The 17,032-nt window shown below is 35.1% G+C and overlaps 1 protein-coding gene across 1 annotated transcript in view; it reads right to left on the reverse strand.

Moving 5' to 3' along the window:
* The window catches only part of ATRNL1 (attractin-like 1), a 536,085-nt gene that overhangs the window by 485,450 nt on the left and 33,603 nt on the right, over positions 1 to 17,032 (reverse strand). Inside the window, exons 2-5 of the mRNA XM_010564713.1 lie at positions 8,413 to 8,496; positions 6,255 to 6,368; positions 3,982 to 4,110; positions 523 to 731 (exon numbers count right to left, since the gene is read on the reverse strand). Of these exons, the coding sequence (XP_010563015.1) occupies positions 523 to 731; positions 3,982 to 4,110; positions 6,255 to 6,368; positions 8,413 to 8,496 (536 nt within the window). The remainder of the gene's footprint in view (positions 1 to 522; positions 732 to 3,981; positions 4,111 to 6,254; positions 6,369 to 8,412; positions 8,497 to 17,032) is intronic.

Raw genomic sequence — 17,032 nt, forward strand, 5'->3', positions numbered from 1 at the left:
CAAAACAGCTTACCTTCCTTTTTCATTGAAAGGCTATACAAATAATATACAACGAAAAACCAGACAGTGAATACTTACCTCAGGAAGCCCTAAAAATATGATGTGATGATATGACAATAAGAAAGGGGGGAAGAAAATCAAGTCTATCTAGACATTAAAGAAATCAATAGAACAGGAAATAAGGCGATGGGGGGAACTTAGTCTTCAGAAGTGCTCAAAACTCTTGACTAATTGCTGCCATTATTTTTTTTCAAATTAACGATCCAAAAAGAAGAGTGCCCACCACAAGAAAGTTTAGACAGAAAGTCAGATATTTCTGCAGTATCTTCAGGCAGAAAATATCAAAGCTGTGAGCCTTTTATGGCACTAAAGCACACACATCTAGGTCCACATGAAAATTTAATCCAGAAATTATTTTTTCATTTATGTTTATTCTTTAAAGATGCTAATCATACTAGATAGGATGCATTAAAAGCAGTTCTTTTTTAAGGATTAACTTGATTCCAAATAACAAAACCTTACCTTGCCAGCTATCATTGCAAACACACAGCTTCTCGCCTGTCAAATCACAATACCCGTGATCTGGACTGCCACAGTTGGCTTTACAATATGGAATATCACAAGCTTCTCCTTTCCAGTACTTGTCACACTCACAGTATACCCGGCTTGGTATGGAGACACTGGTTGTACACTTTCCATGTTCTGAGCAGTTATTAGGACAAGAATTAATTCTGAAAAAAATATGTAAAATAAGGAAAACAAGCCAAGAGTTGATGACAGTGGTTTCATCTGACAGTATTCCAAGACTATTTGTTAGATAAAGTACTTCTTTTCCTGAATAATTTCTATGTACTGATAAAACACAACTTTAATGATGATTTTACAGCAAGTGAGCTGGAAAGGTGTTCATCCAGGCTTACATACAAAGTCTGTGATGCAGTCAGGATTACAAACACTTTGTACTTTAACAAGAAGTATTGACATTAGACAGAAGGACAGGTCCTGCCTGGACAGATCACCATCTTTTTTTTTTTTCCTGTGTTCTAGTATCAGTACTCTAGTCAGTCCCTTCAAATGCTTATTATCTCTAGGAACATCCACACTGGAAGTGACTGTGAGCAGTAATCCTTAAACTCTCCACCACAGGCATACAGTTAAAGGGTTTTCCCAAGTGGGTTTGGTCCATGCTATAGAACAGTATGTCTAACATCCGAGGGGAATAAAATTGGAAAAAAACGAGTAAGGAAAAATACAAGATGGTTAAATATCCTGAAACTACTTACAGGTAGCACTTCATGCTTTGAACCCTTAATAATAGAGCCCCCTTAACCTTGCCTCCTTAACTCCACAGTCAGAGATGCAAAAAGAGGAAAGATTAGGCCGAAAGAAGTCTGTGACTGTTACAGGAGTTAGCATTTCTGCGATATGCCCTACCAAACACTGAGATCACAGGCAAATGGATTGCAAAATTATGCAAACTGGTTCCAGAAATGCAGGCAATTCCTTGGAGATGAGGAGGAATGGAGCACATCGAAGTATGTGAGTCTAAGAGTTTCCATGAACAGAATCTCAGGTAGTATGTGCCTGACGAAGTCCAAAAAGGATTTGAAACCTTTTTTGATGACTCACAGCAAAGGGGTTGGGTTGAAACTCAGAATAATCTGTTACTACAAACCCCTGATGCTTCCTGTAGATGTGAGAGCTGAACACCATTCATAATCTTCCTTGCTCTTACCGAAGGAAGAACGAACAGAAAAAGTTAGCAAGGAACTATTCAAGGCTGGCCTTTGGCCAAATGTAGTTGTGGCAGGAAAGTCAGGAGACATGTTTTCATTTTCTAAAAACTCACACCTCAGAGGACTGATTCTGTTACACTACCAAAAAAGAAAATTCCATGTCTGAACTACAAATGTCCTAGGGGTTTTGCCTAGTAACACACATGGCATTAAAACCATTGGTGGCATTAACTGCTGAATACCACAGCTGTGAGGAACCTCTCCCCTGACTTCACAGGAAGAGTGTTCTGTGGGAAGGTGAACAGTTAAGTCTCTCCAGCAATAGAGATACCAGTTTAAGAGTAGACATATTCCCATTCCAACAGGTTCTTTAAGGATTCAAACAGAATGAGAAAAACTGGATCAGCAGAGGTGGAAGCAGGTTGCCACTCCAAGGAACAGAAAATTTACTCAGAGAGTTCTGGAATAACTACTATAATTACTGTTGTTTGCAACTGGCATGGCATTTTAGTCACAGATGCTGTGCTTCCATCTTCCCCAAAATAAAGGAATACGAGTGGTCGATCAAGATGACGTCAAAAACTGCTTTGGGGTTACCAAACCAAGGAAGAAAGAAGGTAACAGAAGCAAAGTGCAACAGATCAGTGACAGAAAAGTTAATGCAGCCATAAAAAGCAATCATAGCTACTTATTTTATCATAAGAAATTACTCATTAAAAAAATATTTTAAAAGTATCCATTGCAATTGAAGAAACAGAAGAACAGAGTACATAACATTTCTTGAGTTATATATGTAATGGAATTAAAAACTGGCAGGTTTTTTAATTTATTTTAAATCTTAAAAAAAATTAGGTAATGATATGTAGCATGTACCACATTACCAAGTCACAGAAGAATGCAGAGCACATACACTCATTTCTTAAGAACGCCATGTCATATCACCATTTGCTCCCAAGACAAACAAAACAAAGTGCAATAAAAGCTTCAGGGATAACTGAAAAATGTATCTAATTACACTAGATAAATCTGCCAGGCGATTGCATTTTACTGATGTCAACTGACAAAAATTAAAAATACCCAGTCTTCTAGACTGCCATTTCCAATATAACATATTTAGTGAGGTTTCTCAAACTCTGAATAGCTATTTATTATCTGGTAAAAGGTAGGCAAACTGCTGCAAATTACAGAAACAATCTTTCCATAGACAATTTAACAAAGACCTCTGCCAAGAGTAAAGCTATGGTCAGAAGCTTAAATAGGATTTTTAAATTAATAAAGAGTATGACAAAAATATTACGTGTACTTCCACATTTGAGGTGCAGTGTTGGCCACCACATCCCACAAATTAGTATTTCAGAATCTGAAGTAATTGAAAGAAAGGAACAATATCTGCAATCATGGGAAAACTATCACATGAAGAAACAGGTCCGACAGGACCAAGCACTCCCCTCTTGAACTAAAGCATCCAGTATAAAGAGACATCACATTATGAGTCACAAGCATGTCCCAAAAGAAACAGAAGTTGCAATCAACAGCTGGTGCATATAACAAGGAAAAGGCTCAGGTCCATTGGATGCATCTTTAGAGCTGCTGACACAGAAAACCACAGTGGAGGAAAGCAAGCATAGTTATAGCAGATTACGCTGCCATCAGAGAAACTAAAATTTGGACAGTGCAGATAAGAAATATGAAGGCAGAATGTAAACTGAGATGGACAATAGGAGGGGAAAGTACCTGAGAAGTAGAAAAGAAATTGAATAAAAGCCTTGCAGCTGGCACAAAAATAAAAGTAGGACTTCAGTGAAGGTTTCAAAAGCCATAGAAGTACATTCAGCAAGAAAAATCAAGCAACAGATGATCCTAGTTCAAGAGAAGGGAATTGACATGACAGCAGATATAATCTCCCTTCTATTCCATATGACAACTACATGTGTTGGATAAACACTGGAAGGGATACATTCTAGTTCCATATGGCATAGGAAAAACATACTTTTGGAATAGCCATGTGGCTTCACTCAGAACAATATACGTTATCTCTTTTTTTTTTCCTTTTTTTTTTTTTTTAAACTAGTACCTTGATGACAACTCATTACAAACCCAGGTCCCTGACTTTAGAAACATGCCACAGTATAACTCTTACACTATTAATAAAATCAATAGATAAACACTTTCCCTGGGTTTGTCATTCTCCTGAAAGAACTGATAGCCTAATTTAAAAAGTAATTACTTAGTAAAAAATACTTACGAGTAAAAAATGTTAAATCCAGTTAGGTTATAAGCAGCATCACTAAAAAAGTGTAGTAATGCATAGCCAGATGTAGTAACTACTTCAGGAACAGTTTCATTTCCACGGACTTCAGGGACTATTAGACCACTGGAAAAGAAAATGAGAATACTGTTTTTAAGCAGTCTTTGGGGCGGTGGGGGAAGAGGGAGTTAGCTATTCTGTTTGTTATTTATATACAGAAGATAAGTCATAAATCTCATTTAAAAAACTTCTTTAAAAAAAAAAAAAAAAGCAGCAGCAGCATATAAAACTTGCCCATGCCTCTGCAAGGTAAGGTAGGGTTTTCCAGGAAATCAAAACAAAACCTCCTCCCTCACAGATTAATGCAAAATTTCACATCAGATTATTTTGAGGGTGCATGCACCGTCAGTATAATTTTTAAAACTTATTTTAACTTTGAAAATATATATATATCTCCTTCAGACAGGTGCTTAATACTCACTATCAGCAAGAATTCTACTTCCACATAATATTTGCACCTTCAGAAGTTTATCTTAAAGAATTTCAAACCTGGAAAGTAATTAAGTAATTTCCATGAAAAGGCAATTTTCAATAGAAAATGAAATACTTTTTAAAACTTCAGAAAGATGTTAAGATGTCAGCCTTAAATAAAGATGGAAGTAGAAAAAACAAGCAATATATTAATATACTGAGGAAAAAGGATCACATGCAAAAAACAGTGCCACTTCACAGATATAAATTAAAAGTTATAGGAATCCTAAGGTAAACACTAAAAATCAATACACTGAAAGACATCTGAAGTAAAGAACACAGGAAGAGGAACCTCTTCTTTCCTTCCATTCATGCTACAAGTCAGGCTCCTGAATGACAGCTAGACACATTTAACAAATACAACTTTGGGGAGGAAAAAAAAAAAAAAAAACACAAACCACCAAGCAATTATGTAACAATTGAGGAGAATTAGGAGAGAAGGTGCAGATTGCTATAGTTGGGCAGGACAGAGGGATGACCTGAGCTTTGTTGCCTTAGGAGAAAGCACTATCATTTATGCAGTTAGTATTTCCTAAACTTCAGCAGCATGATCAGTATTTCATAGCACAAAATGAAGTACAATTTCTGTCCCATAGAGCATCTGTGTATATATGCACAAACAGTTTCTGGTTTGTTGGGGTTTTTTGTTTTGTTTTGTTTTTTAATATAGCTTTGCACTCAATGGATATCCCAAGATAAAACTTGTACTGACTTCAAAGGATTAGGATCCTGTGCCTTTTCTCTAATAAACTATAGCCCACTTGCATAGAATATTCTTTCTGGAATGTTTCCCAAAATTTTAACAAAAGGGTAGGAATAAAGCAACTGAAACATTTTGGTAAAGTTCAGAAATGGAGGAAACAAGTGTTAAAAATCATATGCCCTGCTTTTTCTCTCTTGGACATATAGGAAATGCAGTGCATGGACCTAAATCTTTACCTCAACAGTTTATTGTCATTTGAAAGGCAAATAATTAGTCTTTATTCAGCATTAGTTGCTGTGCTCGTTTATTGTTGTTGATTTTGTATTTATTTCTAAATCTTGCTATAAAGTAATACTATGAGTCTAGAAAACAAACATTAACCTGAAAAAATATTTAGCTGTGTAGCAATTCTCATAAGCTAACAATAATATAACAAAAAGGAAAGAAATTCCACCATTTCAGTTCATAGCAAATTTGAGATCTCCTGCAGGACTTTGTCCAGTTCAGTAATCTAAGGAAAATATGTTACAAAATTAGTGCTTAAGACAGCCTTTGCATCAAATGCTCTGAACAAGTCTCTTCAGTCTTCATACAGAAATATAGAAAGCATTTAGCAGCCATTTTTTATAACTTACACATAGCGCAACAGTCCCCAAGTTCTCCCTTAAGTAGGATCAGATACTGACACTATTGGCCAGTGCCACATTTAATGCATGTTAAAACTCAGGAGTCGCTATTGGAAGCCTACTGGAAAATACATTTCTGATTGCCTGTCTATAAGCATTAACACTCCATGCAATGTCAGCAGTAAGTACAAGCCACATAATGGATTTATGCTACGATCACCTAACCAAAAAAGCAGTGTTTTGCAATTTATTCTAATATAACTTTACGTACATGTTCCCACAATATTAACAAAAGAAAGCAAGTTATTTAACAAATTAAGGCCTCTAATGTTTTCGTTTTTTCTGCCCGCAAACTAAAAATGTCCATATATGACTACTTGGACTAAAAGGCTAATAATAAATACACTCACCTAAATACAGCTATTAAAGGTGCATATATTGAATCTCCATCATATACATACATATGGTCCCAACTACATTCCGTGGCAAAGTGATTAAATCTTAATCTTAGTATTGCATTTGGGCTGGAAAAAAAAAAAAAACACAAAACAACATTGATGCAAAATATTATTTACAGAAGTATTGAGCTCATAAGATAAAGAACTTACAGCAAAATTGATCATGCCAGCATAACTCTATTACAACATTTTGAGTACTAACTAAACATTTCAAAGAGTTAAATAACAAAATAGCAAATATTTTACTTTATCTTAGAAAACTTTAAAAATAAGGTCTTCAGTCCAAGTATAATAACCCCTAAAGTTAACAAGAGACTTAAGTTCACCAGGTTTCATCAGTATGCAGAAACACAAATTTAGAGCAATTAAAATATCGCATTTAAATATACTAGCTTCACTTTACAATGTCAGGACTATAAGGTTTAAAGAGTCTTTCAAGACAAAATCACCTACATATCCTCATTCCAGTATTATACTAGTTATTGAAAATAAAAATCCTAACACACAAGTTCAAAACAACAAGCAATATTACTGCAAGATTTTTTTTTTTCTTCCTCCTCCCCTCCCCCATATAACACCTGAGAGTCATATTTCACCAGTTTTCAGTAGAGATTCAGATTGAGAATGTAAGATTTCTGAAAGGGGTATTTTCTCATATGACAAAATTAGCAGACTCCTAAATATATTCCGTGCAACATACTGATTATTTTCTTTTATTTCATTTTATTTTTTTCCCTCCTACTGACAGGCTCGAGGGCAGTTTCTCAGTTTGGAAAACATAGGCTTTTTTGACAGAGAGAAAGAGATCATTTGGAGAGAGCTCTTTGTTCATTTTTTAAAAGAGAGTATCTTATACATATGTAACTTTCTTGTCTGTTGACATTTTGCACTGTGTTTCTGGGTTCCATCACTCTTCCACATACTGTGCAGCGTATTGTTTCCTCCAGGTACTCACTCTACCATCTCCCGCAAAGGGGAGGAAGAGAGCGAAGACCAACTTCGAAGCAGAGTTTGCATACAATCCTCAGGCATGTTTCCACTTTAGTATAGTGTAGTGCAGTGCAAATATTCCTGAGCTAGCTTGGGTAAAAAGAGAAAGTCTATTTATGTCAGAAAGGTATTCAGCTATAGCCTAGTCACCTAGATATTGAAGCTTCTACTTAAACGATTTTGCAAACTACCCATAACTTTATTGCTGTTCTGTTTAAGTTACTATCTACATATAAGCAGACCAAAATTAGATCAGATAGGTCATTACTGAACTGCAGCAACAGAGGAGACATCTACAGTAATTGAGATGATGACAATATGGAAATACAGAAGGAGGCAATTTTCTTTTAGAATATTAGTAGAACTTGGACCTAGCTAAATTCTTCAGCAAAATCCTGATCCATAGCCTGGGGGAAAAAAGTCCCACTGAAATTTAACAAATTTGTGCCTTTAAAAATTAGCCATATTAGTGCATATGTCTCATCATTTCTTTGTGCAAATCTGTGTATTTCTGTGCTGCATAAACTGAAAATTAGCAACAGACATGAGACATCTAAACTATATAAACTGTGGGCACAATATGATTTTAAAATTAAGTATATGAGGAAAACTAGAATGCAAGAGAAAATACTTTATAGAAGCACTAACTTTTGAGCAACATGTAACTGAATAATTATAATTAAACTGGAAGCATTCTGTACTTGAAGCCATTCCTGATTTATCGCTGGAGAGTAAGATAAGGAGTTAAATAATAGGATTCTCTAACCACATTTGGAACTTATGTAAAGGTACTCAAACAGGCAACAAATTTATCATAGGGTTTTGAGAGCTTGCAGCACTGGCCAAATTCCAATGTTAGCCTAAATTTTGCCAGCAGTTTGAATGGGAATGGAATTTGGCCAACTCTGAGCAATCCTGAAAATTCTACTTCAACTTTTTTTTTCCTTTTTGAATCTTTATAACATTTCAACAAAAACAAAACTAACAAACAAAAAACCAAAACTGTTTATATTGTATCCAGATGCAGTTTTGACTTGAGTTTTGATTTGAGTTCTTTAGATGTCTACAATACACAGTACCAAACTGTCAGAAAATTTAAGCTATGAAAATAAATACTTACTATCCTTCAATTAACCATGTACATTTAGTTTTATATTTATAATTTATTGGTCCATCTGTTAAATATCCAGAAGGTTCTGTTAACCTACAAGAGAAAAAAAAGTGCTGTAATAAACCAGAGACAACAGAATGCACATCATCAACATGCCAGTAGATTCCTTCTGGATGGAGAGAAAATTGGGTGTGGGGGAAAGAGTTAAGTCTCTCTCCATATTTCTTGTCACACTATTTTTGCTCATAAAAACTAGAATTCTGATTATTCTATATCACTGATTTGCTTTCTTCCCCCAGGCAATCACAAGACTTCTAATTTTTCTAGTTCAGTAACAAGCAAATACTACATACAATTTAAATTATCCTTCACATGAAATGGATGCAAGCCAGTGTAAAGGGCTTTTCGTTTAAGAGGATTTTGATTTGGTTTGCTTGTTTCTTTTGCCATTACATTACATCTTACTTCTGAAATTAGACCACAGCAGCAGTGGGAAACCTGTTCCAGATCAAGAGAAATTAAGGCATAAATTATAAATTTAAATAAGCATATCTGCCAGCCTGTCCCTCTCTTATTCCTGGTCAGTGATGAGACATGGGAAAGCTGAACAACACTGAACTACACAGAAACTAAATAAAATGCATACTAAAAGCCATAAAAGGTCAGACCAAAACGCCAACATAGCCCGGTACCCTGTCTCTGACAATGACCTACAGCAGATATCCAGGAAGGGATTTAAATCCCTACAAATGCTTCCCACAGCATTACACCACCTACAGCGACTTGCAGGTCAGGGACATATTCAAGATGCAAGTTAACCATGAATCTCTACAGTAGCATAATAATGATTTCCACTTTGTTCTCTATTCCCATCCTAACATTTTATTTGCTCTTTCAACAACTACTATGCTGATATTTTAAACACACCTAGCTGCTGTAACTTTTTTTCTGAGTGATAATAGTTCAAGATTCATTACATACAGAAATTCATTTAATGTAGAAATAGAACCTTTTTCCTCCATTCACATATATTACTTCACATTAATCTATACAGAGTGATAAAATAGCAGATTAAATTCAATAATCCATTACCATAAAAGCTTTCTGAAAGAGCTTAGTATCTTCAGCACACTAACTTCACTATTTACCCCATTTTCTACATCCTTTATGATTATGTTGTGTAGTTCAGGCCTTAACACAAATCTCTGGTGGCCTTACTCCACTGGGAAAACCAACCATCCTACTCTTTAAAACGTTACAATGATAACAAATAGAAATACATACACAGAAATGTTCATTCCTTTCACTATAGTGTGGAAAGATAACCATTAAGAATAAGTATCATCGAATAAGAAAAAAGAAGCAGTTGGGGTTTTCTGTTTTGTTTCAGTTTTTTTAATAAATCAATAGAGTAGATCTAAGTCCAGAGGCAAAGCTGAACAACCTGAACAAGTCACAGCTAAATTTTCTCACCAGGAGTCCAGCTGAACAGGAATCCAATATCTGCTATCCTACTATCTTTGAAGCTGTACATACCAATTTTAAAAATATTCGCTACCACATCTACTGCAAGTTATTTACATTTGAACTCATACCAAACAGTAATTGCATACTTATTAACAGAGCTCTGTAATTCCAAACATAAAACTATAAACATGTGGAAAGGAAATAAAAACAAGAGAGCAAGAAAGAAGAATTTATAAGACAAGGTCCATGCAAACTCTTAGGTTTTTAAACAAGTTCATTCACCTGTAAGAACTAGCTTCAGTTTGTTAGACACACTGTAAACCACTCTGTTCAAATCACTAGTGGTTTGAATGAAGATTTTTTTTACCCGTGTTTTCCTTTTGATGAAATGGGACAAAGCTCTCTAATATGGGGAGCTGTCCAAATAATTGTACTTCAAAACATTTTCAAGGCATAAAAGCAGTATCAATAACATATTTTTTGCTTCTGAATAAAAAGGAGAAAAGCAGATAAACAGCTGGTAACATGAGCATCAGACTGGGAGGAAAAAAGAAAATAAAACCCAACAACAACCATATACTTCAGTCAGCTGACAGCTGAGAGAAAATTTCCCTAATAAAACCTAGTACATTGAGCTGGTCTGAATGCTGCAGTACACCACTCCCCAAGAGCGATGGTTCCTGGTAAGTGCTATACAAATGCTGGTGTAGCTCATAAGCAAAGTAATGAATGACGAGGCACAGCTGGTAACTCCCACTCCTCCCTTGCCGCACGCTGGAGAAGCTGCAGCAATGGCCACGGGGAAAGGCTAACCATGCCCCTGCCAGGTGCCCTCTTGTGAATCAATGACTGGCCACAGAATACTTTTGCTCGAAGCAAGCAAAAGACACATGCAGTTTAAGTTTGTAATGTTTCTTTTAGTTGAGAAATATCAACTTCACCTAAAGGTATACTTTCATGTTTATATATATGATTTGAAATCAAGCTAATATTGATGCTTGGCCCCTAGCAGAACCTTAGTAAAGCTGACTACAGGACCAGATCCCACGTCTGAATGTGTGCTAGATTGAAATCTTTTTTTTTTTTTTTAAAAAGGCAGTAATGCATAAAATTCCAATCAAAACAGATTGCTGTCATATTGTTTATATACGGATGTAAAGTCTTACATAGCAAGCCACTGAACATTTACTTTTCTGCAAGAAGTGTGAAATATCACAAGTATTCATGTGCTGTCATGACCATTGCCTTCTTAGTAGCTGTATAATGCAATGGAGATGACTTACAAGAGTTGTTTTTATTAAATCAGCCCTTTGGCACTAGTAAAGCGCAAACAATTTCCCTTGTCACCTAGGCTGATAATTTTTTGATAAATAGTTTCTTGTGGAAGAGCAGATAGCCTTTGAAGCAGCTATTGCACTTCGCTGAAAAAAGTAAACAATAAGTAAGAGCATGACATTGCTTTGTAATAATGGTTGTGAAAAATGGCAAGATAAAGGGGCTGTTCTATTTAAAATAAATACATAGCAAGACAGAGGGGTATTACTTTAAGTTTCTTGAGTCATACCGAGAACTTTTCTGTACCATTTTTCTTTCCAAATGTTATCCAATACCAAATCCCATGAGCAACACATATACATATATCAGTACTACTTTCACATAACCTCTTACCAAATCAAGGGCAATATTCTCTATCATGTAAAGCCAGGTATTCATGGGCATAGTTTTACTCTGTGACTAACAGTGATCCTGTCAAATAACCAAAATCCAGATGAGCCAACATGACCACACACTCTTTAGTCACAGAAGTGGAACAGCCAGAACGAAGCCTACATGCCGCAACCAACTCCCTGCTCATTGCTTTCTCATCGCTGAGAAAGCTTCAGGGATGAGGGGACAGCCAGAACAATTTGTGTGACCTGCTTAAGCACCACAGGTTTATCACACCTAGACTCCAGCTCTCTAAACAGAATGCACAGGGGAGCAGCTGATGTTGTATATTGTCATTTTAAATTGCATGCCTGCTTTCACAAACACAACAGTATTTTTTTAGTTGGCATGGTTATAATCGAAACCTATAAAGAATTAGAGGTGCATGCCAAGAGAACATTTCCCTTCTCTGTATACTGTAAAACAGATCTACCAAATTATAGAAAGAAGTCAGGATGCTGCACAGCAGAGTTAAAGACATTCAGAAGCATCAGTAACAGATTAGTCACTCACCAAGCTAATCAGTCAGTAATAGTTTACGTGAAAGATACATAGGTTGTTTCATCTAGCAGACATATACCAGAAATGTGAGGGCTAAAGGCTGAAGCCAACACAGGGCAACTGAAACATGCAACAAGGGGATATCTATATTCCCCTGGAATATTACCACTGTTATAAAATAATGGCAAATATAACTGACTTAGTATTTACAGTGGTAATATTTATATTTACCACTGCAGAGGCTTTAAATCAAGACTGATGCATTTCAAGAAAAGAGAAAAGTATGTTCTAGTTCAGTCAGAAATTATCGGTCCAAAATGAAGGAGTAGTCAGACAAAATCTATGGCCTGCAATACATAAGACATCAGAGCAGGTTATTAAAATGGCCCTTCTTGGCTGTAATATTTATGGATCTGTGAAAAATGCAGTCATGTCATCTCCTGTATCTTCTTGCAGAAGAATAGTATCATCAAATCTTTCAGAAAGGGGCACTAATTTAAACCAGCGAAGTCATTGGGTATTTTCTGTCATCAGCAGAACATGAAAATCCACAAAACTGCTGGTAGATGGACAGACAGAAGTTTGATTTATAATACAGGAACATTAGGAGAAACAAAGCATAAGGCACATTCATAATATTACAAATATTCACTGTTACATAAAAGAAGGGGTTATGAAGAGGTTCATTTATCTCTATATTAGTGTCACATTTCTATTCAGAATTTTATGAAATGTTGGATTATTTTGCAATTCCTACTTCAGATATACCTGAATATAAGATACAGAGCATGTTTTGCTGTATGGATTCATCTCAATATCAGTATTTGCGTCTCAGTCAAGGACTATTCTCTCCATTGTTGCAAAATTTTGCTCCATCTCCTTTTTATCTTTTATGAAAATTTGTTTTAGTAAAAAAATAAAAATCAATAACTGTGCTTCAAAGTTATAAGATCAAATCCTTCATAAATACAAGTAGGGGCAATCTTTCTAGCTCAAGATCTTGTACCTAATCTTTACAGCAAGGAAAGAGGCTCTTCACGTATCCCAGATGAGATCAGCTGAATACATTAAGAAAGAAGAAAAAAAAATTTGGAACACCTTACAGAACAGCCCAGAACTAGTGAGCACTATGATATCAGAAAGAAATACAGAAGAGATGAAGAGGCCATTTCTCATACCAAAATTTTAAATTATAGTCTAAGAAGATTTTTTTAATATTTTTTTCAAAGGAAGAAAAACAACATGTTCTGAAAAATCCAAAGCCATATTTTCATTTTCCGGGCATAAACCATTGATTGGCACCTGACAAAAATCCTAAAAATTTGCATTTGGTTTTCCTGCATTTTTACATTTATTGTAGAACCTTGCTGTTGGTTAATTTTTTTCAACAATGTATATTAAACAGAATATACTGAACATCCTGTAGTTCTATTTTTTCTTAAATGACTAATCAAGAGGAACAAACATTTAATACATTAAGAAAATATTTGCATATGCCAATCAAACTCCTATACATGTTACATACTGCTTTGCATTAATAGAAGAATGTATATTTAGAAACAGTAAGGATATTCACGACAACTTTTCACATGCCAACTAATCAAATGCACACTCTTAAATAGGCCCCACTTTATCCACTGACAAAGTAACAGTTTCTTTTGTAAAATGTCCCTGCTGCTTAATTAAAGTATTCAGTTCCTCCCTTTATTTTAAACAAAACCAGGCTCCAAAACAATCCAAAACATCCCAGAAAATTAAAATGAAGACTACAATACAACATTTTCCCTCTATTTCAAGAAGCATAACACTTGTGTGGCACAAATGTACTTTTTTCTTGAGTGTTGAGGTTTTGGGTGTTTGGGGAATTTTTTGGTTTGGGTTTTTTTTGTTGGTTTTTTGTTTGTTTGTTTTTAATAAAGCTAGCAGGGATATAATCTTTGATTGGTGCAAAACATTAATTTAAGGTTTAATTCCAACAGATGTTGTGTTTCTCATTTACTGTTTCTGAAAAAGGCCATTAGTCTATACTACATTTTTATAACAGTCCCAAAAACTACTGAAAGAATACTGCAGAAAATAAAAGTAATATAGTAACATTAAAGGCAGTCCCTATATTTATTCTATTGTACATTAAAATTACTGTGGAAATACTGTATGAGACTACCTAAGGATTTTCTTCTACCTCCACACAATGTTAGGTGGTACTTGACTTTTTTTCCCCAAAAACCCTTGAATCGCCATTCAATTACAACACACCCTAACCCCTATCCCAAGGCAGGATCAACTATACTGAAATCTTTTTTCACAGTTATTTGTCTTATTTATTCTTAATAATTCCAGTGACAGAAGTCTACAATCTTCTTAGGCAATCTATTTTAGTACTGACTTATCCTTATTATTAAAAAGTTTTTCTAAACGTCTAAAAATTTTTTTCTTACTTCAACTCAAACATATTACTTCCTGTCCTACTCAGAGCAGACCTGGAAAACAGGTAATTTTCTTCCTCTTTCTGCCTACCTTTTACAAGCATCTACCTCCAGGCTTTTCTTCTCTGAATTAAGCAACTTAATCTAGTATTCCTCATGCATCGTTTTCTAGACTTCCTTCCTCTAGAACTTGTCCAATTCATCTGCATCTCAAAATGGTACCTGCTACTCCAGTTGTAGTCTGACCAGCATAGCAACCAGAGAATTATTTAATGTTTTTAATATAGACAGTTATCCTGAATGTAAGTAGCAGAATAACTGCCTTTATGCATGCCGATTTGTATACAACCTGTAATTCCCTGTGACTGCTAACTTCCTCCACAGAAGGAAGTAAACAGTATTACTCTACTTCATCTTACTGGGGTTAATTATGCCTACTGATGTGTAGAAATTTGAATCCAATTCCATGAGGACGATTTTTTTCAGGCAGCGTTATATGGGATCAATGCAGCTTGCATGATCTGGAACTTTCTGCATGGGAAGTTTCATTTATAATCACTTTCTCGGCAGGAAAATCTATTTTTATTTCTGTGATATAAGCATTCACTTAAAAGTTGGTTACTATTCACTTAAAAGATGGCAACTCCTGGCCACACTGCATAGTGAGAAATCCTACTTAAAAATCAATGGACTCCACAAGAAAAGATGAAATTCCATTTGTGTATATTTATCATAAAGTTCTTTGAAAAACTACATTTTTCGTAACAGCCTTTTTTCTATTACTCAACTATGTCAACAGTTTTTTAATTATTATTCATTATTCGTTCACCTTACAAGCACTAACATAAAGTCAGTACTAACAAAAATTAAAACTCAAGTGCACATATGGAGAAGGTCCCATCATGACAGTTGCATTAATTTTGTATACTATAATGTAAGCCATTGAACCAACTACAACACGGTACCATTTTTTGCATTAGTTAAAACCAGGCAGTTGCCAGACATCAGCACTGTGAATTAGAGACACAAACACACAAGGTTTTCCTCTTCCTCACAGTTCTAATATTAAATCTGAGGAAAAATATTGATGTGCATATAGAAAAGAACTTTCTACTTTTCTGCATGTAGAGAAATTTTCCCATTAGCTTCCAGCAACAGCATATGTCAAAATGCTCTATTTTAAGTTTTTTTGACCAAATGAATAACTGAATTTTGGATGAACAGAGGCCAAGAGATGAGGTGAAGAACAGGCACAGTATTCTCTCTCACTGCACAAATGACTGGACTATTTTCATTTAACAGCTTGATCCATAAATGTAGCAAATAACACTACTGAAAGCACAGCTTCACAGCATGGGTCTCGGAAAAGTCAGGATGGCTTCTGTCTTCAGATTGTTCTTCAGAGTACATACCTATATTCTTTAAAATATGCAATTATAGGCCATAACTATCTAAAAAAACAATCCAAATGCTGATTGCCTTGAATCTAAGCAAATTAACACACCATTTTCTCTACTGGTATTGAGTATTTGTTTATTTTTATAATTATGTAAATGAACCCAGATTTTGGAATAACATAACTTATCCAAAAAGAGAAGTAATTTTTTGAGAGGACTCAAATCAAAAAAAAAAAAAAAAAAAACACCAGCAAACAAAATCTGGTCTGCCAAGACACTAATATAGTATGAGGGAGAATAGTAGAGTGCAGCCAGTGTGGTAAACACTTTAGGAAGCTGACTGAAGAGAGAGGCAGCAAGGAAAAATAGATCAGTGCTCAGAAATCTGTCATTAAATGCATTATTACCCTTCATTGGATTCTTACCCTTTTTTGAAGTGATATTCACATAATGTAACAAGAAAACCACACGCAAAGATATTTAACAAATTACTTGGATTATTTTCAGAAAAACTCCTTACCTATAACTCTCGTGCCACTATTCCTCCTCTAATAAATACAGTAGACATCCATCAGGAACAATTTTTTTTTTTTAAATACAACTTGAAAAGCACCTGATTCTGTATCTGAGATGAACAAAACCAGATTCTTAGAGATTACCACTTAATTGTTTAACGCAGGTACCCAAGTACACATATTTTACTGAAAAATGGTTGACCTGTTTTCCAGAGGTTTAACCTGAAGTCAGAAAATACTTTCTAAATGCAAACCTTTCCCTTTGGGGGAAAGGGAGGAGCGCTGTTATGCTACATTTTAAGAAACCCAAACTACTAAATGCTGTATCACATCCTATCATTTAGAAGTTATCGACAACTTAAAAAGTTTTTATGCTATCTAGTTTTACACAGATGGATTTACATGTAATATTTACGGAAAGTTTCTACAAAATTGAGTGGAGTTGAGTCAATCCACAGAGTTCAACAGTGAACTGCATACTTTCTACAGAATTGCTACACCAATTAGCATTTCAAATCTTGCCAATATTTTCCAGGTGGCAGTGGTCCTCTTCGTCTCAACTTGGAAATCAGTGCCTTTTTAAAAGATACTGCAAATAGCACAATATCCTCTACTG

This window comes from Haliaeetus leucocephalus, unplaced genomic scaffold (genome assembly GCF_000737465.1).
Source record: "Haliaeetus leucocephalus isolate CR32 unplaced genomic scaffold, Haliaeetus_leucocephalus-4.0 Scaffold184, whole genome shotgun sequence".
NCBI classification, from domain to species: domain Eukaryota; kingdom Metazoa; phylum Chordata; class Aves; order Accipitriformes; family Accipitridae; genus Haliaeetus; species Haliaeetus leucocephalus.